We start from the raw sequence: 22891 nt of genomic DNA, 5'->3' as shown, positions 1-22891 counted from the left end.
TTTCTGTTATGAGTTGAATTATGTCTCCTCAAAATTTCTCTGTTAAAGAATGTGACCTTACTTGGAAATAGGGTCATCGCAGATGTGAATTAGTTAAGATGAGCTCATACCAAAGTAGGTATTTAATATGAGTGGTGTCCCTATAAAAAAGGACAATTTGGACACCTAAATGCAGATAGGAAGAAGGCCATGTGAAGGTGAAGGCAGAGAGGCTTCTATAAATGAAGGAACACAAAAGATTGCCAGCAAACCACTAGAAGCTCCAGAAGAGAGACATGGACCAGATTCTCCCTCATTGCCCCCTGAAAAGACCAACTTTGCTGACACCTTGATCTTAGACTTCTAGCCCCCAGAACTATGAGATAATAAATTTCTGTTACTTTTGTCATTCAGTGTACAGTCCTTTTTATGGCTACACTGGCAAAGTAGTATACTCCCTTCCCACTGTGTTCTGTGCTCTTTTCAATTCATCCTCCTCTGAGAAGACCCAGGCTATTTCCTCTGTCTGGAATACTTTTCTTCCTTCCTTCCCGTCTATGCTTCTCCTCAGTCACCTGGCCAACTCCTACTCATCCTTCAGATCTCTGCTTCATCCTTTCTTCCTCTGCAAAGCCTTTCTTGTCTCACTTGCATGCCCAAAATATAAAGAATCATTCTGATGTGCTCCCATGGAACATTATATCACTTGTCATACTCATAACTAATGACGGTCAATCGTAACTAATTACGATATTTTCGTAGCTATGTTCTATAAGGTAGCCATGAGCACTGAATTAGTGGGTTCTGAACTGTTAGTCCCAGGGGAAATGCAGGGTTAAGTTCCTGTGCGTCTCTGGTCACAACACTGTCATCAATCAATACATAATTTTGTTTCATGTGTGTTTCTGTTTGAAGAAACATGTACATGTTTAATATGTATTATCGATTCATTAACATGGAATTCATGGCCAACAGCGCTGTAACTCATGCCTGAACGAAGCTTACCCTAACGCATGCATTTTCTATGTAAGTTACATCCCAATCCTCTTATATTTAAGAACACTAGACAGGACTTCAGTGCTACGCCTGAGGGCCATTTTAAACGATGAAGTCCCTGATAAAAAGAAAAAACGTGTGAAACAACATGGCACTAAATAAACTGAGAAGGGAATGTATTTTACAACCTAAGAGCTGAAACGAGAATGCAGAGCACTGCCTTGTTCTAGCTCAATTGGGAATGTACACGTTGGACAACTTAAATTTTTGCTGCTCTGCACATGTCTGTAAATGACCACAAAAGCACTGTTAACTACTGAAGATAAATTTTAGTGACAGTAGGTGAATTTGTAAATAGGGAATGCATGAATAATGAAGATGATTGTAGTTATTTAGTTTTTGCTTTCCCCATGACACTGTAACTCAGAGAGAGCAGAGGCTATGCCTCCTTATGTATATTTTCTCTCCAATCGCTATGCCTGGTTCATGGTGGATGCTCAATAGATATTTGTTGAAAGAATGAATGAATAACAAGTGTATTAATAAATCTTCATGCTATTGTACTGTGGAAAATACAATGATAAACTTTGGTTCCAGGATATTTACACAAGATAACAAGTGTACATACCTATGCTTACCAATAACTGTGGTGGTTTCAAAGATGTCTAGGAGTTTGGAAAAGTTGTGCCTCAAGGAGGTTAAATGTAATGAGGCTAGTTCTTGAAGTAAGTGGGACGATTAGGAAAGAAGGAATCTCTTTAGGGAGAATACATAGTATATGCAAAAGATATGTGGGCAAACATAGGTTGTGCAGAAGCCTGCAGGTGGGTAGAGCCTGAGAGAGACTCCACCTTGAGAAGCTGTGGAAGAAAATGTATAAAAAGGAAGCTGAAGTAAGAATATGGAAGATAAAGCAGGCCCAGGTAGACTTGATTTTTATTTCATTAGATGTGATGAGCCATTGAAGGGTTTTGAGCCGGGGAGGGACAAATTGATATATAATAAAAAGTAAGCATGGTGGGGAAAAAATGGAATGGACCCTTACCTGGGCTTATGGAAATCCTATTAGAAAGCTTTTGTTCTTTTTTTTTTTTTTTAAAGATATTATTTATTTATTTTTTTTGAGAGCCAGAGAGAGCAAGAGAGAGAGCACAAGTGGTGAGAGGGGCAGAGGGAGAGGGAGAAGCAGACTCTCCGCTCAGTGGGGAGCCTGGGGCTCCATCCCAGGGTCTTGGGATTAATACCTGAGCCGAAGACAGATGCTTAACTGACTGAGCCACCCAGTGGCCCCAAAACTTTTGTTCTTCCTAAGAAGTATGAAGAAGACCCTCCATAGGATAGAGTTGGCTTTCAATAAATGCAAAAAGATTTGGGAAAGGAATGGAGAAGAGGAGAAGCAGGGACCAGCCAGAGGAAGCCCTAACCATAAATTTAATTTCATGCCTGTTAGCATCACTAGAGGTCCATCTCCTCTGTGGAGTCTTCTGGCACACTGTACTCCAGTTCCAAATCTATAATAATCTTGACCTCAGCAATTTGCTTCAATCCCTACAGGGCTCAATTTCTGTGTCTCTGAATGAAGAGAAATGGATGGTGCAAATTAGTACTACTGAAGACAGTTTTAGCGTCCCTCATTAGAAATGAAGACTCTCAGGCCCCTCAGCCCATAATCACTGAATCAGAATCCTCATTTTAGTAAGATTCCCTGGCACATCATAAGCACACTGGTCTAGAGAGGCTTTTCCTTCTCTTTGGGGAACAAATACAGCTAATTCTCATTATTCGTAGATTCCATATTTATGCATTTGCTTGCCCATTAAGATTTGTCTGTAACCCCCACATCAAAATTTGAAGCCATTACAGACAGGCACAGAGCAGTGAAAAGTCCGAGTCACCTGATGTACACATTCCCAGTTGAGATCAAACCAGGCAATGCTGGGTCTTCTTGTTTTGCTCCTCATAATGTAAACAAATGGTCTTTTTTTCAGTCTTCTAGTGCCAGGCTGTGGTTTGTTTGTTTGTTTTTGTGTTTTGCAGTGGTAATTTCCCTGTTTAAAATGGCCCCCAAGTGCAGTGCTGAAGTGCCCTCTGGTGTTTCTAACAAAAGAAGAATGTAATATAACTCCTAGAGAAAATACATGTGGTAGGTAAGCTTCAGTCTGGCATGAGTTATAGTGCTTTGGCCATGAGTTCAATGTTAACAAATCAACTACATATATATATATATATATACACATATATATATATATACACACACACACACACACATATATACATATATATGTGTATATATATATATATATATACATTAAATAAGGTGTGTTTAAGCAGAAGCATATATCAAACAAGTTTATGTATTCATTGTTTGATGAAAATGTTATGGTCGGAGGTTTGTAGGAACATAACCCTTTATTTCCCCTAACAGCAATATTTCAATATTCACTAATTCCCTGCCCTGTGACCTTATAGAACATAACTACTGTGAATAACAAGAATCGGTATACCCCTACTGGTGAAGGTAAAGGTACAATCTGAGTACAGGATAATAGAAAAGATATTATTTAAAACTGATGTCTTTCAGCAAACATTAAGAGACAAATAGAAAATTACCATTTCACAAAAAACCCTAAAACTTAGCTCCAATTCTAAATAGTCTACAAGGTCTGGAAATCCTCTGTTTCCTCTTAACTGCCATGAAGAGCCCCACTATCCAACAGCACTTTTGTGTTGTTTTGTCTTTGTTCGTTCCCCAGCTGGGGAGTTCCCAGGGGAAATCTGAAACTTCCCTCCCCCCCAAAAGAGAGAGCCAGGAGAGATGGGAAGAAAGTGGCTGGTCCCTCCAGATGGGGAAGTTGTGGTTTCATAAGCAAAGGACTTCCTAATTGCTAATTGGGTGCCTCAAGATGAGAGGATCCCTGTACCCTCTTGTTAGAATAACAGGGCTCAGTCACCTGCACTGTCCAGAGGGCATTGCTCAACAAGGCTGGATCCTTCCAAACGGTTCTCACTATGGTAATGGTGGGCACTACGTGTAATACGGCACAGGGGAAGGGGTGAGGAGCCTGTGACTGCCTGGAGCCAGCTCCAGGGTCAACCAGTGGTCACATCCTCTCCATGACCTCCTCCTACAGTTTTTAAGATAGCAAAAGAGACAACATTTGGCCCCTGCACCTTTGTTAGACTTGGTTTCTCTGAGAAGATGGAAGCCCCAGTGTTTTATTTCTCACATTCTCTCCTTTGAGGCTTAAGTCTGTTCCCTTATTAAATGCCCCCTCCAGCCTGACAAGTATCTCTCTCATTCTGGAAATAGTATTAACTTTTGGAGCTCTTACACTAATGCATGGCTTAAATCCAAGCAGACTCTCAAGCAAACAATTCTCCTTCTTTCCCCCTTTCTTTTTCATTCCAGGGTTTCTTTTAGTGTTTACATAAGCTTTTTGTTTTGTTTCTTATTAAAAGATAAATTCCTACAACACAGTGAGGGTCTTTCCTTTTTTTAGAGTCTCTGTTACTCCTTTCCCGTGCATTTACAGCATCTGGGTAGGTGGCAAAGTGACTTAAAATGACTCAAGAGCTCACAAGGAATTACTTGTGCCACTAATTATTTTCTATGGACTCAGACCCTGATTGCTCCTCTTCCTCTGTCTCAGAGAAGCAAGTCTGAGTGTCGGGTCAGCAACCTTTCTGTGATTAAATATTCATGCACAAACACAAATGCACACAGGCAAGGCAATAAGAGGTGCCAAAAATAACAGCAGCATCTCTGTCCTGTGGAGCTTGTAGAAGCACAAGTAAAGAATGAACACAGATCAGAATTGCAGATCAAACATAATGTGAGCTGAGAATGCACTCATTGCAATGTGTTTCCTAACAACAGTGAATTCTCAGGAATATCTAAAGTCATTGTCATCCCACAATATCCACAGAACAAATGAAATAAAGCTCTTTGTGCTCAAGATCTTACAGGACAGGCTGCATGATGACATAGGGAACACACACCGAGGGATGCCAGTGGTGGCATTGCATGCAGATGGGGAATACCATTTTGTCCCTGGTGAGACTGGAGGGGCCAATGTATAATATAAAGTGTGGTGTGGTTCGTGACACATTTTAAGCACTCAGTAAATATTTATTACATAAATGGATGACCCGCAAAGATGCTAAGCAGACCAAAATCTCCTCCCTCCATGGAGTTAATCTGTAATAAATCAAGATGTTTACCTGGGAAGATAATCTACAGAGAGGCAGAGGGATCAACGGCGGTGCCAAATAACTAACACTGAGGATGCTAAAGATACTTCCATTAATAATTTAGTTTCTGTTGCAAAAAGTAAGTTCAGGAATTGTTCTGGAATATTTCCTTATAGTTTGGTAAACATATCATGCCTTTTGGAGTCAGACCCACTTAGCTCTGCAATGTATTAAGTTATTCATTATATACAAATCACTTCATCTATCTTATTGTTACTTTTCTGTAAAATAGGGTAATAGCACTTACTTCATTAATTTGTTGAACTAAATAAATAATACTAAATAAATAATAATACACATGAAATTGCCTAACTTGTTACCTGACATATAGTCATTTTTCAAATGCTAGTTTCTTCCCTACTTGGCTTATATAACATCTGCCCTGTGTCAGGAACTGAAATAGGATGTAGTGCTGAATAAAATATACACAACTCTTCCCTTGCTGAGCTTGTAGCCTAGTTGGGGAGACAACCATTAACCAAATTATTATGATAGAAACTCTTGAAAATGCTGTGAAAGAAGAATGCAAAGGGGGATAGATTTTTGAGTGAGATGACTTAATCAGTGTTGGGAAGGAAGGTGAGGCCGGAGGAGGTTTCTCTTTGAGGAAACCAGCTTAGGCTTGCAGTGCAAAGATCTAACAGAAGTTCCTTTGGCAGAAGTTGGGAAAGAGGGAGGAGAATCTTCCAGGATCTAGTATGATTTTGTAAAAGCCCAGAGTTGATGGGGCTTAGATTTCATTTATTTGAGAGAGAGAGAGACCCCAAGAGCGAGCATGAGTGGGGGGAGGGGCAGAGGGAAAGGGAGCGAGAATCTCAAGCAGACAACTCATCCAGTGCAGAGCCCAACATGGGGGCTTGACCCCATGACCCCAAGATCATGACCTGAGCCAAAACCAAGAGTCAGGCGCTCAACCAACTGAGCCACCCAGACGCTCCAAAAATCTTTTAAAATCTTGACTCAAAAGATTATAAATAACAATCAGATATTTCTCACACTGTGTTTTAGTTCTCCTTTCCAAGGTCTGTAAAAGAAATCACTCCTATTAGTGAGAAAGGTGAAGAGACACAGAGCTCCCCCTACAAAGGTGTTCCTTGGGCATGACCTAATCATACTTCCTAGGGGAGATAAGACTCCCTTCCTCATTTATAGCTGAGATTCTTGATAGGGATATCATTCAGCTACAAGTTTTCTTTTCTCAATTGTAACACAGAAAGAGGAGCTTCTTCTATCACATAACAGAAATATTACAAAGGCACACACATGCAAGATATATGTTTATTATTTCCCAGAATACCTCACGCTTTTGATTTTTTTTCCCCTTTTGTAGCAGATAGAAATTACCTTCTTGAATGGAACTGTTCAGGCCTCGTGAGTTCCTGCTCAGGATCACTAGCAGACTTTCTAGAAGTCCATCGTTTCCCACATTGTAACTTGGTAACAAGCCAAGAGTCTTGGCTTATGAGGTAGGAGTTTTCAAGTTTCTTGACACTATTTGTTCTATCATGTAATTAAGTTCTAAAACACTTGGAGTAAATGGAAAACTTTTAAGGCATTTTTTTAAACTGAAGAAAAGGGATTAATTATGTCATTTTAATCTCACGATATCATAATCATTTCTTTTTTAAAATGAAAGTTTTATTTTTTTATTTTTAAAAGATTTTATTTATCTATTTGAGAGTGAGAGAGCAAGAGAGAGCGGGAACAGTGGGGAGGGGGAGAAGGGAGAAGCAGACTCCCTGCTGGACAGGGAGATCAACATGGGGCTCGATCCCAGGACCCCAAGATCATGACCCGAGCCAAAGGCAGAGAGATGCTTAACCAACAGAGCCACCCAGGCACCCCATAGTTACTTCTCTCTTGATAGAAGCTTAATAACAGATGCTTGTTTTTTTAAGCTATAAGTGCAATTTTTTATTACAAGCCAAAGAGAAGAAATTGGATGACAGGAACTGACAAAAACACACCTGAGTCCTGGGCAACTTGAAGGAATGAACAAGTATCATCAAAATTTGTTATTTGAATAATTAAACATGAGATTGAAAAAGATGGCAAAAGAAACACAAAATCCAAACTACAACTGCAGAGGTGAATTAAATATAGGCCCAAGTAGCCATGAAGTAGCCTACCATGCAAAGAAAACACCTATGCATAAAAAGTGTTTCCCTACAGACAGGCAGTAGGCAGTGCTCCATAGAACTGTAGCTTCTCGAAACAAAAATTATGTTCCATAGTTATTAAGTGTTATATTTATGAGTTGTGGAAGATCACATGGGAAAAAATATCACCCTTTTCCTTTCAGAGTGTGACGCCTAAGGCTTCCATTTCCTCCTTGAACATGGCCTTGTGAACTGGACTGATATGCAGATCTACTAAACAACACCTTCCCTACTCAAGGTAGGTCTAGGAAAGGCACTGCCAGTTTTGGCTTCTGTGACTTATACCATGCTTCCATGACCTACCAAAATCCTCTTCTTTAACTGGTGCATTAGTTTTTGTTGTTGTTGTTATTGTTGTTGCATTAATGTCTTTAACGATTACAGTCCAGTCCTCTAAGCTTTCCTTATAATCAATTTTAATGTTTTTTTTCTTGATGATTATCTTTAAAAAGTTAATATAGGTCTATCCTGGATTCTATGAATGAAGATCTTACAACTAAGTACTGACATTTCCTTTTTATGCCTTTATCAGTGTTGTGTTTGTAACTGTGTTGGGTTCAATTTGTATTATTTTTAACTGTCATGAGCTAAGGAGAAATGGACAGGGATAGACTTAAGACAAAAAAAAAAAGTGCTTTGGAGGGCCAAGTAAAAGCCAAATGCCGTACGTTACTTATACTCATGAAGATTTCATAGTAATCTGAATAAAAAAGGAGGCAAGAAAATCGAATTGCTATGTGGTATACAGCAGTACAGACATGCTGAATTTCAAAGAATCTGTCCTGTAAGAGGAGTCAATGCATGTTGTAGGCTATAGTTTCAGCAAAAAGACTATTATACTAAGGTTGTTAATTTGAAGTTTTTTATATTTAATTTGTAAAATTAAAAAATAATTTATATGAATTTTAAATTACATATATGTATGTATACATATGGAGCTTTACTTAGGTCTATACATTAAATAACATTATAATAAAAGTAATTTAAAAGTAATTTTAAAGTCAGCACTGGGATCAGAGAATTTGTCCTTCACAAACTGTCACTATTTTATTCAATTTTGATAAAACTGTTTCACATCAAACCCTGCACTCATTGTTGGAATTATCCCATACACAGGGCACTTGTAACTATTTGTTTTACTATTGGACACTCTGATGACTAGAAAGTTTAATTTTTATTTTTTGCTGATACTACATTTTCTATAAGTTCCAACCATTGGTAGTAGTTATATTTAAGAACATATCAATTCTGTTCTCTTTTTTGTGGGAACTTTAAGTTATAGGAGGATAACTATTATGTTTTTTCCATAGTCTTGCTTTCACAAATATTTTTGAGAACTTACTTTGGCCAAAACATTGTGCATAAACCATGTTTTGCCTTTCCAGCTTAAACAGCTACACTCCTTCTAACCTTTCCCTGAAACATATTTTCCCCCTAATTACTGTAATTTATACAAACTCTAGCCATGTACTTGTCACAATGTGGCACCGAAAAATAAACATACAAAATGGAGAATTTTATTCAATTTCACCAACAATAAAGATAGGAATTATTCAACTCAACAATGTATTAAGCACTAATGGAGTCAGGTACAGAAGTAAATGGCACACTATTCTTGCCTTCCAAGAGTTTTGAATCTAGTTGAAAATAAAGATTACGAGTTTAGATAATATTAAATTATAAAAATAAGCATTGTAGGAGTTCAGATGATTCAGAAAACTGAGTTCTAGATCTTTACTGGATGTTTCTAGGTTCTAACTAGGGTTGTCTTGATAACTACATCGGGTCTGAATATTACCAGTGTAAACAAGTGCCAAATGCTTTGCCCAAAGTAGCATAAATATCGGTAGAGCCAAAATGGAACTCAGGTTTCTTGGTTCCTTGTCTAGTCCTTTCTCCACTCTTTACAGCACAAAGAGGAGATCTTTCCTTGAGACAGCAAATTAAATCTGCAATTTTCCGAAAGGCCACTGGAAATAAAACTTGGCAAAATTCTAATTCTTGTGATTGCTCTCTGTTTAGCTTGCAACCAATGAAGACTGAGTCGAATTTTCTTTTGATTTTTAGGAACAGCTCAAGCTCAAACGACAGCTTTACTTTAAAAAAAAAAAAAAAAATTCTCTTAAAGACAGGAAAAACACAGGAAGCCTGGAATGTAACCAGATAGGCTGTATTTCCGTAATCCTACCCTTAAGGAATATATTGGGCCCCTTTTGCACATGCGCAGAAGGAAAAGTTGGGCGGGGAGTTCCGCTGCGTCGGGTCGCGCTCCGGGCAGGGATTGGTGGCACCAAGCGTGAGAGGCGGAACCGGAAGCGCCTGTGCTGTGGGGCTCAGCCTGTTCTCTCCCGGTGACTTTCCAGCGTTTTTCTTCTAGCGGTTGGTGCCGCTTCTGCAGAGGGTGCCATGGGGGAAGCGGAGAAGTTTCACTACATCTACAGTTGTGACCTGGACATCAACGTGCAGCTTAAGATGTAAGAGAATCGGGACAGTGACTGGGATTGCTGGGGCTTAGGGACGCCGAGACAGGAGCCTGTGGGTTGGTGGAGAGAAGATGGTTATTAGCTTGAAGGCGGTCCTGGGGGCGGCTGGGAGGGCTGTAGCCAGCGAAGCGGAGGAGAACCGGAGCATAGAGAGGGGGGGCCTTGTGAAAGGATTGAGGACTAGGTCTCTGGGAGAAGGATAGCAGTAGGAATATGCCCTTAAAGTCCCACGGTGTTTTACTTTCTTCAAAGCATTTTGCTGCTGAGAGCAACCTTTTGAAGGTTTTTGCATTTTACAGATTAAGAAGTCAAGTCGTAAAGTTGCCTTCCCGCCATTAATAGTTGGAAGATCTTTACTTTAGAACAGGCTGGCAGGTGGAATGGAGGCTACAGAAATGATGGAGAGCTGATCTGGTAGTTGAGAATAAGATGAGTATGTGGATACAGTATTAGAATCACGGGAGGTGATGGAGGCTTAGGTTGAATCTTGGGACAGTGTGGCGTTGTTTACCCAGGGAAGTTGGGAGTCAAAGATGAGGGTGTCAATTGGAAAGAGTCCAGAAGATAAGAGGAAAGGCCTTGCAGGAAGATCTTGGAGCATCACAGTTGAAGTAAAGGCCAAGAGCATGACATCTTGAGATGAGATTAATGGACTGGAGATTGGGGATGGGTAGGACTGAGTTGGAAATTATGTCCATTTTAAGGCAGTCTTATAGAAGTGTTTTCATATGTGAAAGCTATTACAAATTATGAATCATATCATCATTCATAATATGTTTAGTCAATATTCATCTAATGTGCCTCTGGCAAAGGGCTGGATATATGCAGTGAATACATTTTCTCAGTTGTCAGATGCAGCTTTGAAGGTTGTTCTTATTTTCAGAAGTTACTTACTTCAGACTCTGACAAATCTTTTACTATCCATTTTGTGGTGATAGTAAAAATGGTATTTCAACCACCAAACTATACTTTTGTAAAATAATTTACACACCTCAGAAAATTTCTACAGCATGTGGCACTAGATGCTTATATAGGACTGTATTACTGTCGTTTGGTAAAGGGCTGTCCTTCAGTTTCATTCCTCTCAGTATTTCTTGGACATATGAATGATTTTTTTTTGAAACTTTTGAATCTTAGAAGGAAAGAAGAAAAGTAAAAAACACTGGTCTGTCATTAACAGACACACACACACATTGGGTATTTTGAGGCAAAGTTAAAGCATAAATTAGAAGTTGGGCAAAATTCAGTACTAACCGTCTTTTAGCTTCTGAGACTACCATTGTTGATCACTGGGGGCAGGAAGTATCAACTTAGAATCCTATAATGAGAGGGGCGCCTGGGTGGCTCAGATGGTTAAGCACCTGCCTTCAGCTCAGGTCATGATCTCCAGGTCCTGGGATTGAGCCCCATGTCGGGCTCCCAACTCACCTGGGAGTCTGCCTCTCCCTCTCCCTCCGCCTCTCCCCCTGCTTGTGCTTTCTCTGTCTCTCTCTCTGAAATGAATAAATAAAATCTTTAAAAAAAGAAAATCATATAATGAGAGAATAATGAATTCTTTAATTCAATTTATTCTCCCCAGGTTTTTAGTTTATTGTGACAGTTTTAATAACAAGTTGCACTTTGATGTCTCTTTTCTTACACCGTAACCAGATAACAAACTTCCCGCGAGACATGGTCACTTGGGATGTGCCAAAGCAACTTGTCTGAGACTGGCATGTCATTAGCCTACCCCTCTGATTCTGATCTTCCTGTATTGTGTCACTTATTTTGGTGATTGTTGGCATCATTCATCGAGTTGGTTAAGACAGGAAACTTTGAGTTCTGCACACACCCCTCTCTTACCTTCTTTGTTTAATCATTTACAAATCGTCTTAAATCCACCTTCATATCTTTGATCCATGCCCCCTTTTTTACCCCACAACCCTGGCCTTAGTCTACCTTTTTCCTTTTTAATGTGGACTGAAAGTCTTCTGCTTTTCAGTCCTTCCTCTCCATTATGTTTTATACTCCTGCCAAAAGTACAAATCTGATTACATTACTCTCACTTCAAATAATTTAACAAAGTTTTGAATGTTCACTTTGTGTTGGGCACTGTACTGAATATGGTGGCTACTAGCTTCATTTTCTACCTACTTTTCATTCTCATCTTTAGCTTCTTTACCGCATGAGCTTTATGCTTTAGCTATACCAAACAACTTGTCGTTTCCCAACACATACCTTCTTGCTTCTTTGCATCTGCATATAGTGTTCTTTTCATCTGGGACGACTCCCTACTGTTTTGGCTCTCATCGCCCATATATTGTTTGAGCTCATTTCATGCATCTGTCTGGGATACTAAGCTCTTGGCTCCCAAGCAAGTTTACGTGCTCCTGAGACATTTTGGTACGTCTTTCTGTAGTAGGAAGGAAGGACATTAGCTTTGGCTTCTTTCTTTATTTTTTTTTAAATTGATTTTATTTATTTATTTTAGAGAGAGAGCACAAGCAGGGGAAGGGGCAGAGGAAGAAGCGGGCTCCCCACTGAGCAGGGAGCCTGACGCGGGGCTTGATCCCAGGACCCTGAGATCATGACCTGAGCCGAAGGCAGACTTCTAACGGAGCCACCCAGGCACCCCACTTTGGCCTCTTTTGCCAGCTCTGTTACTTATTTTGTTATCTTGAATAATGATCACTGAGTGTCCGCTTCATTATTTATAAAATGAGAAAAGGGTGAAAAGTAAGAAAGAGTACATAAAATCCCTGGCACAATATTTGACATAATCTTGATGTCCAAGCAATGTTCCTACCTCTTTTTTAATGTCTTGTACATATCTTTTATGCCTTATAACATTGTATTTTAATTTAAAGAACTGATCAGATAATATATCTATACACTAGCAAAATTGAAAGAGTAATAGAAAACATTCAGTTAAAAGTAAGTGGAAGATTAAAAAAAAAGGTAAGTGGAAGCAAAGACAACATTTTCATGTAATGCTGTGTTGTTTATCTTATCTTTCATTTTTGGTCCTCTGTGCCTGGTACAGTGAATGTTTGTTGAATGAATACATGAATAAGTGCTCAGCTTGAAATTAGTAAAGGGAAACAAAGGCCTGGAGAGCTGGTGATGTCTAGAAGGTAGATCAAGAGTTGGTGACAGGATTTAAAATTAAATAAAAGCCTAAAATAGAGAAATATGTTGGTGAAGATTGGAAGGATCTTAGGAATGTTGGGACTATAAGAGACCTTTATTAGATGTAAAAGTGACTTTAATTTTATATACAAGAAAATGTTGAGGTAGCAGAAGGTTACTGTGATACAACCATAACCTGTTCTTAGTATTTGTTGTGTATATGCTTAAAAAAATATGTCTAAACATTATTGTTCTTATGCCTCCAGAGGAAGTTTGGAAGGGAAGAGAGAACAGAAGAGTTATAAAGCTGTTCTAGAAGACCCAATGTTGAAGTTTTCAGGACTGTACCAAGAGACATGCTCTGACCTTTATGTTACTTGTCAAGTTTTTGCAGAAGGGAAGCCTCTGGCCTTGCCTGTGAGAACATCCTACAAAGCATTTAGTACAAGATGGAAGTAAGTTGTTGTCTTGCATATGGTGGGTTCCAGACTATTCTCCCATTTCTTTATAGGTGTTGTAAGTATGATTTGGTAGGCATTACAGAGGAAATTTTTTAAAAAATTGTATTTAATACCTATAAGCATTGATCCAGTAGTTTATTTATTTATTTATTTATTTATTTAAGGTTTTATTTATTTATTTGACAGAGACACAGCTAGAGAGGGAACACAAACAAGGGGAGTGGGAGAGGGAGAAGCAGGCTCCCCGCGGAGCAGGGAGCCCAGTGCGGGCCTTGATCCCAGGACCCTGGGATCATGACCTGAGCCAAAGGCAGATGCTTAACAACAGCCACCCAGGCGCCCCGATCCAGTAGTTTAAAGCAGCGACCTACCCAGATGGGATAAAGTATTATATATAGTAGTATTCTAAATATTATTTAGGTAGAAGTGAATTTATGTTTGTATTCAGTATATTGACATATTTTTATAAGAACTTGACTGATTCACAAAATGACCCAAACCAAAAATACACGTGTAACATCTTTACATTTTCTACCACTCTATGCCCTGAACACGTGAACATTTCTGGATAGTCTGAAATGTTGTCCAGCCTGACATTTGGTGCTCAGATTTGATGAAATCTCTCAGACAACAGAAATATCTGTTGTCATCTGTTCTGATCAGATTTTTATTATTATTTTAAATATGAAACTAACTTTTTTTCTTAAAGTTCATGGTTTATTGAGCATGGTACATTAGCAAACTGTTGTTGGGATGCAAGGTAAATATAATGAACATGAAGTTCCTGTTTTTCCAGAACACTTCTGTGGGTCCTGACTTTAGAGTCTTGTCTCTTCTTTTTTAGATTTTATTTAGTTATTTGACAGAAAGAGAGACAGCGAGAGAGGAACACAAGCAGGGAGAGTGAGAGAGGGAGAAGCAGGCCTCCTGCTGAGCAGGGAGCCTGATGTGGGACTAGATCCCAGGAGCCCAGGGTCATGACCTGAGCTGAAGGCAGACGCTTAACGACTGAGCCACCCAGGCGCCCAGTCTTGTCTCTTCTTATTTGATAGATTATGTGGCACAGTTTTGTTGTTCCTTCAGTGACTGTTATTCAGCACCCTGGGAGGCTCAATGCAGGATACACGGGTTGTGCGCCTCTAAAGGGAAGAATTTATGCCCATAGTGTTAATGAAGACAAGGTGTGACCAATGGATTACCAGGTTTTGTATTTGAGTGTACAGCCCTGTGTTTACTAGGTGTGGTCTAGTAGGCTGGAAAGGATTTTTCAGAGAGCAGAATCCTGAGCCCTAGTGATCTGGCTACATTGAAACCAACTATTTTAATGGTGTAATTTCTTTAGTAGTCTTTTTGTGGATAGCTATAAACACATACAAACACACCCAAGTATGTATGTATGTGTGTGTATACATACATATATATATATATATATGTATGTATACACACACACACACACACACTTGTTATTTTGGAAAATTTCAAACCTGTAAATATAGAGAGAATAGTATAATGAACTTCCAAGGCCCCATCACCTACCTTCAGTAATTACTAACTCAAAGCCAATTGTGTTTCATCTATCCCCATAGTTATTTTGAAGCAGATTCCAAATATTATATCATTTTAACTGTATTTCTGCATATTTTTTAAAGAAAACTATAGTACCGTAGTAACATCTAAAACAATGGACCAGGATTCCTTAATTGTATCTGAATATTTTTTAGAAGTTTTTTTTTTGTTGTTTTTAAGATTTTATTTATTTGTCGGGGTGGGGGAAGAGTGAGTGTGCACAAACGGGGGGAGTGGCAGGCAGAGGGAGAAGAAGCAGACTCCCTGCTGAGCAGGGAGCCTGATGTGGGACTTGATCCCAGGACCCTGGGATCCTGACCTGAGCCGAAGGCAGACGCTTAACTACCTGAGCCACCCAGGCATCCCTGTATCAGGTTTTTTAAACTGGAATCAGGAAATCTGTACAAACCTGAAATTGTCTGCAGAATTTTGTATCTTGTGCATTTTTACAGGGACAGAACTCAAAGCTTTTGTTAGATTTTTTGAGGTCGTTTGTGACTTCAAAAAAGACTTAAAACTACAAATTTAGGTCTAGACAGTCAACATTTATGGTGAATTCCACCTTTCTTGTAAGGGAAATTGTATGTATAGTGGTTTTGTTCCATGCCTTGGCAATAAAGAAAATTAGAGAAAAAGCAAATCCCCAGTTACAGGGGGCGGGGGGTGCAGAGGGAAAAAGAGAAGCAGATTCCCTGCGAGCAGGGAGCCCAACTAGGGGTTCCGTCCCCGGACCCCGGGGTCCTGACCTGAGCCCAAGGCAGACACTTAACTGACTGAGCCCCCCAGGCGCCAGGTGGATTTAGTCTTAAGCTCAGTGAGAGTTGGGGGTGTGGGGAAGGGATGATTCACGGGGAGGAAGAGAACAAAGTGGTGTTCAGAATTCACAGCTTTTTGATCTCTGATCAAATCTTTCCATAATTTCTAGAATATCTAAGGTAGTTTTGAAACTATTTTATAGCTGCAGGTTCATTTTCTTCAAAAGAACTCTTCTGCAAAAGTCTGGTATAAAGCAAGTTAAAGTATAGTTACTTTGATTTAAAAAGGTGTGGGGGCCATGGTTTTGGATGGCAGAAGGTTTGAGGCAGATGATTGCTTGATCATAAGCATTGTCTTCTAGGCAAAGGACAGAATATAGAGGTAAGAATTTTCATAGTTCATTTTAGATACTGTTGCAGATTTTTCTAACTTTAGCCTGTGTTAATTGATCTCTGTTTTTTTCCCTTGTCACAAGATGAACTGGTTAGTATTTACCTTTTCAATTTGGCCCACTGTGTGGATAATAATTAAATAAATTTACTTACTTCTTCAAGCTTATCTGTAGTGGAGAATGTCTTTTTTGAGCATATGATTTATTTTTTTTTTAAGAACTTCATAGAAGAAAAGGATTTAATGTCTTTGATTCTCCTTTAAATTGGTAGTCATGTCTAATTTTCCTATAGGTCCTTGAATTTATATGATGGATATAAATGATTTGTCCTTTAAGTTTTTGAAAATTCTGTTCATTTTCTTACAATGCAGATATATTTGACCTAGACTGGGATATGACCCTTGGATAATAATTTTGAGTAAACAGAATAATTTTGAGTAAACAGAAACAGTTCTGTGTGTCTGCTGGGTATTTGTGTATTGTTTGCATAGTTTTCTTTTGGGATTTTAAAAGCCATCTGTTGTTTAAGGGAGTTGAAATTATCAAATAGATTCAGTGCAAAGTTTGAATGCAGAAGAAAATTTGCAGAGATGAATAGAGAATTTAAAAGAAGAGCTGTGCTGTCATGACTAAATTATTAAGAACAAAGATTCCTTAGTGAAGTGATATATACAAATATGCTTTAGAAGCATAAAAAAACGGATGGCTAAGCCTTATCAATATTAATGAAATGACTCGAAGAACAGAAAAATCTCATGTTAAAAATTGTCACATGTCTGTCCGAAGCAGTCTGATAACTTCTTCATGTTATGAAGGTAGTGGATAGTCTACTTTGACCTCTAAGGTTTTGGTTGTTGTTTTCTGCTTTGTTGAGGTACTGTTGTATATTATAGGACAATATTATCCATAGCAGCTCTTTGAATAATTCTGAGTTTTTTTCTCTTTATAATATAAAACTGTGTTCTGGAGAAAGCTTATAGATAATTACAGTTTGGTTCAAAACAAGTTTGGTTCTGATAGGTTTGTGTTTTCCCAGATTTTTATTAGCCATTATTACATTCCTTGTGTCTTAGTGACACTGTATGAATTTCTTTTTTTTTTTTAAAGATTTTATTTATTTGAGTGAGAGAAAGAGAGAGAGAGAGCAAGAGCATGAGTGGGGCAGGGAGGGAGAGGCAGAGGGAGCAGGAGAAGCGCCTGACATGGGGCTCGATCTCAGGACTCTGGGATCATGACCTGAGCAGAAGGCAGACACTTAACCCACTGAGCCACCCATGCACCTCCTGAATTTCTTGATTAAAGAATTTACCAGTGTTAATTTTTGTAAGCTTGGTTTTTCAAAAATTTTTTTCATGAGTTCTGTATTTAAACTTGAAGTTGCCTACATCAAAATTAAGGTAAGTGCCACATTTTTTGTAGTATTAACCTAATCTTTTGGGACACTTTCTCTGGGGAGATCTTATATGGTTTGTTAATTTAAAAGGAAGTTTATATACACACACACACACATTTTATTTCCTTAGTATTATGTTTATGTTGACTTTATTCCCATAGCTGGAATGAATGGCTGAAACTTCCTGTAAAGTACCCTGACCTGCCCAGGAATGCCCAGGTGGCCCTCACAGTATGGGATGTGTATGGACCAGGGAAGGCAGTGCCTGTGGGAGGAACAACAGTTTCACTCTTTGGAAAATATGGGTAAGCATTTTTGTCTTCTCTGTAGGAGTGTTGGGAGAGCTTTTCTTTTTGGGAGAGCTTGAATAGTTTATACCCAGTCTGATTCTCTCTGTCGTAGGAAGTGAAAACCTATGTGGTACATATGATTCCTTCATTCTTGAGACTGAATTTGACACATATTTCCTATGGGATATGCAGATAGATTAATTAAGAAACCTGTTAGTGATTGGTAATGTGATTTCTATTTAAAAATAGTCATTAGAAACTAAAATCTTGCTAGAAAAAGCAAGATGGCCCTTTGATGTATACTGTAACTTCATTGTTAATAGAATTTTTTTTGCTTTCTCAAAATAGTGACAGGACAATAAGTGGGGTTTAAAAGCACACATTTGCTAATAATGATTATAATAGAAAGTTGTCAACTCAGTTTTTAAAAATTTACAGATAATAGAAGCTAATTGTAAAAAAACCAAAAGCATAATCCTGAAGGGTATTTTTTCTCTTTCCCAGAAGAATCTCTACTTTTAGAGAATTGGTGATATATATATATTTTTAATTTTATTTATTTATTTGAGAGAGAGCAAGAGCACAGGCAGCGGTAGTGGCAGAGGGAGAGGGAAGAGCAGACACCCCGCTGAGCAGGGAGCCCGATATGACCTGAGCCCAAGGCAGACACCCAACTGACTGAGCTGCCCAGGTACCCCGAGAATTGGTGATATTCTATTATTCTTTTCTGTGTTTATTAACTGGAATTTTCCACTAAAGAACATGGTCTTTCCTCAAGTATTGAGTTACTTTGGTATACAGTTCATGTAGGAAAGACAGGTGAATGTTCAATTTTTTTCCCCTTTACCAATTTTAAGAATGAGTTGTTGTCCTGGTAACTTGCATATTTGATGATTGGTTTTCTTTTTCTTTTTGTTTTTAAGTTTTGTCATGAACTTTTAGTCTTAAACATTTCTGGAATGTTTCAATTAATTGCTGTCTTTAGTCTTAATAATCCTCAAAAACTCCCATTTTTGGTCATAAGAGTCCCTTCAAGCTGATCCCATATTTTTTTTTTGACAGTACTCCAGTAGTCATTGGTAGCTTCTTTGCTTTCTGGTGGACAAGCTATTTCAGGCTCATTTGGCAATTTTCTACCCCGGAACTGGAATCTCTGAAAGAAGCCCTAATTCTTTTCAGTGCAAAATCTAGGTATTATCAAACTTTACTAGTTTTTGTCCATTTTAAAGTTGGAAAATTTTATCTCCTGAATTAATTTTCACATCATTAAATGTAAATGAAGATGATCATATTTTGATATGTTCATTTACTACTTGTGTATATGTTTCTGTCAATTGCTTTTTGATGTCCTTTGCCAATTTTTTTCAAAAATTGAAATGTAAATCATGTGCCATGAAATTCTGTTTTTTTTTTTTTGAGTTGTCATTTTTCTTATTAATGTATGGGGATCTTTGTAGATTAATGAAATTAGCCTTTTCCATGTTACATGTTACAAGTACTGTATTTCCTATTTGACTTGTTTTTGAGTTAGTATGTATTTCTTTGCTTGCCATTCATGCATCTTAAATTATGTTGAATTGATCAGCTTTTATTTTTATGGCCTGTGAATTTAATGTTTTAGAAAGTCCTTTTCTATTTTTTTTTAAAGATTTTTTTATTTATTTGACAGAGAGAGAGAGAGCATAAGCAGGGGAAGCGGGAGAGGGAGAGGCAGGCTCCGCGCTGAGCAGGGAGCCCAGTGTGGGGCTCGATCCCAGAACCCTGGGATCATGACCTGAGCCGAAGGCAGACACTTAACTGACTGAGCCACCCAGGTGCCCCAGTCCTTTTCTGTTTTTAAAAAATATTTCTTCTTATGATTTTAGTCCTTTACACTTAAATATTTGATTCATCTAAAATCACTTCTGTGAGGGGCACCGTGTGGCACAGTCAATTAAGCATCCGACTCTTGGTTTTGGCTCAGGTCATGATCTTGGGGTCCTGAGATAGAGCCCTGAGTCGGGCTCCACACTCAGTGCAGAGTCTGCTTGAGATTCTCTCTCCCTCTGCCCCTCCCACTTGTGCTCTTGCTTGCACTCTCTCTCTCTCTCTCTCTCTCAAATAAATAAGTAAATCTTTAAAATTACTTTTGTGAAAGGAGTGATATATTGGGAATCAACTTTAAAAAAAAAACAACAAATGGTTAGTTATTTGTCTTAACACTATTAAATTTGCCATTGTTCTCAAATATTTTGAAATGGTACCCTTATATATTCAATTCATCATGTATATTTATTCATGAATAAAACCTAGATGTAATTTCATTTTGAATAGCTTGGTTGCTTAGTAATATGAAGGTATTTTAGTTTAATGTAACTATTAGATATTTATTACCGAAATACATGCAAGAACAAATTTAGACATAGTCTGACACATTAGATATAATTTGGGTAAAATAGAATGTTACAGTAGAATGGACATATTATTAAATCAGTATTGTTCCTTTTCCAGAGTGTTTTTTCCTTTTTCCTTTACTAGAGTGGGGTTTGCTTGCCACACAGAAGAAACATGGGCAACAGTTTATTACTCTTACTTTATAGTTAGTGGTTAAATGTTCTTGAGAACAGTTACCATATAGAGCTCTTGGTTTTTCCTCTTGGTCTCTTTATAAGTGGTTCGCCTTCTGGAATAATCAACTGGAGGTTCCCTCATAAAAGCACCTCTTTTAGTATACCTGTGCGTTTTAGATGACCTTAGGATATAGTGTCAGGAGACACTGACTAGACAGTAAGTGTGAGATGAAATTTCCACAGAAGTGGAATGAAATGAACTGCTTAAAGCCAAACAAACTCTTTCTCAGGATAACATTTGTGATAACATTTGTGATGTGGTTTGACTTGACTTTTGGCAAGGTTCTGAAAAGTACATGAAGTCAGTAGTAATCAACCTATGAGTAAGAAGCACCTGGTAAGCTCACTAGACAAGCATCTTCCTGTGTTCTCATTAAATTTGGTAAGAATGTGATGGGGCCCAAGATTCAGCATTTCTAGTAAGCACTGAGTGATTCTGCTGACCTATGGATCACAGCTTGCAAAACACTGCATTAACCTTTTCATAGTAATGGACTTGTCAGACATAGGCTTGCAGTTTTCAGAATTTCTTCCTTGACTTCATCCCATTGCTCGCTTTATTTGTATTTCTGTATGAATCCCAGTAAAAGACAACTTCCTTTACTTTCCATCCGAACCATGCTGGAAATGGGCCTAAAGATAAATCAGTAGTATTTGTTCTACTTTATGAAGTAGTTAAACCCCAGATATTTCCATGAAGGTAGTAGTAGCAATTAAGTGGGACTTAAATTCGCTTTTCCAATATTAAGTAAATTAAGACTTTGAATCTTGGAGAGTCATCTCTTTTCTCCTAACTGGACAGTAGGTTCTGGTGTCCTTCCATGTCCTGAACACCGGAGATGTCAGATGCATGTATAACATGTTGGAGAGCAGTACTGATTCTGTGACATTTCCTCGCTTAGAACAGGGTTTCTCAAATAGGAGTTGTTGACTTACTACTTTCAGAATTCCTGCCTTATCTCTGTACTAAGTATACTCTTATGTACTTGATTTTTTTTATTATGTTATGTTAATCACCATACATTACATCATTAGTTTTTGATGTAGTGTTCCATGATTCATTGTTTGCGTATAACACCCAGTGCTCCATTCAATACGTGCCCTCTTTAATACCAGGCTAACCCATCCCCCCACCCCTCTCACCACTAGAACCCTCAGTTTGTTTCTCAGAGTCCATAGTCTCTCATGTACTTGATTTTTTATTTGAACCAGCTCACTTCTTTTTTTACCTTGAATTTAGTTTGAAGCAAAAGCTTAATATCCCTAATATACATGGAAAGCAAGTAATATTTGACATTGATGGGTAAGGATTAAATACAATAGAATAAATATGTTATTAGGTTTTGGAAACAAGGAAAAAAAAACTGCAGTGGAATATAAATAATAGTAAATGTATTTGATTTGCAAAATACATAAACAATACCTACAGAGAAAGTCCTTCTTTAATTAGAATGGTTCTTTTTGTGCCTAGTCAGTTACTTAGCTCACTGTCACTTAATTGAAGGTAAAAGGTAAGGTTTTACATCAACATTTTCCTTGTTAATCAGTCCAACTCTTACATGGTTGTTCGTCATCAGTTAGCCAATTGATAACATCAGATTTTAGTAGAGGTTTCTGGATACTTTGAACAGTGGTGAAGGAATGCAGAAAAGCTGGATCACCTACTTCAGTTCCCTCTAGGCTGATGTTTATATTGACCCTCACCTGAGAAAAAAGAAGCATAAGACATTTTATGGAATTAAAATAACTCATTTTTTCTGTGTGTCCTGGGGACTTTTCTTGAGGTCATGAAGTGGGTTGCAGTGGCTACAAGCTCAGGCATCCCCTAGCACAGGACTGGACTTTGTGTGCAGCTTCTGGTACTGGTGCTCTGTGCAGCTGGTCAGGATGTTCCTGACGCTGTGGCAGGGTGCACATGTCCACTTGGACTGCTGGGTCACAGCTGCTTCTCTACAGGCTGCTCCAGATGTTCAGGGAGAGAAAACATCAGTCTTCTGGGTGTCCTCAGAAGGAAGCCTGTGCAGATTTTCTTCCACCGACCATTAAAAATCATGTCATGTGCCAGCACAGTTTTTGTGACTTAGGGAAATAGTGCTTTAGACCGTAGTTTCTTCAGATGTTTCTTTCTTTTTTTTTTTTAAGATTTTTTATTTATTCATTTGAGACACAGAGAGAGAGAGAGAGAGAGAGAGCAAGAGGAAGAGCAGAGGCAGAGGGAGAGGGAGAAGCAGGCTCCCTGCTGAGCCAGGAACCTGATGTAGGACTCGATCCCAGGACCCTGGGATCGTGACCTGAGCCGAAGGCAGACGCTCCAACCATCTCAGCCACCCAGGTGCCCCCAGATGTTTCTTGAACAGTGACGTCACACCAGTTGTTCTTCACCTTTTCCCCTAAATAGTCCTGGTATGGACTTAGTAGCTTTTATTTATTTATTTATTTAAAAGATTTT

General features: G+C 38.5%; 1 protein-coding gene across 1 annotated transcript in view; it reads left to right on the top strand.

Annotated features, from left to right (window-relative positions):
- The first annotated feature begins 9699 nt into the window (after positions 1-9699).
- PIK3C3 (phosphatidylinositol 3-kinase catalytic subunit type 3) overlaps positions 9700-22891 on the top strand; it is a 132954-nt gene continuing 119762 nt past the window's right edge. Inside the window, exons 1-3 of the mRNA XM_025886650.2 lie at positions 9700-9859; positions 13243-13431; positions 17705-17848. Coding sequence (XP_025742435.1) covers positions 9792-9859; positions 13243-13431; positions 17705-17848 — 401 coding nt within the window. The 5' untranslated portion in view covers positions 9700-9791. The remainder of the gene's footprint in view (positions 9860-13242; positions 13432-17704; positions 17849-22891) is intronic.

This window comes from Callorhinus ursinus, unplaced genomic scaffold (genome assembly GCF_003265705.2).
Source record: "Callorhinus ursinus isolate GAN/ISIS: 27379988/994484 unplaced genomic scaffold, GSC_fseal_2.0 scaffold11, whole genome shotgun sequence".
NCBI lineage: Eukaryota > Metazoa > Chordata > Mammalia > Carnivora > Otariidae > Callorhinus > Callorhinus ursinus.
This window is presented reverse-complemented; position numbering and strand designations above follow the sequence as displayed.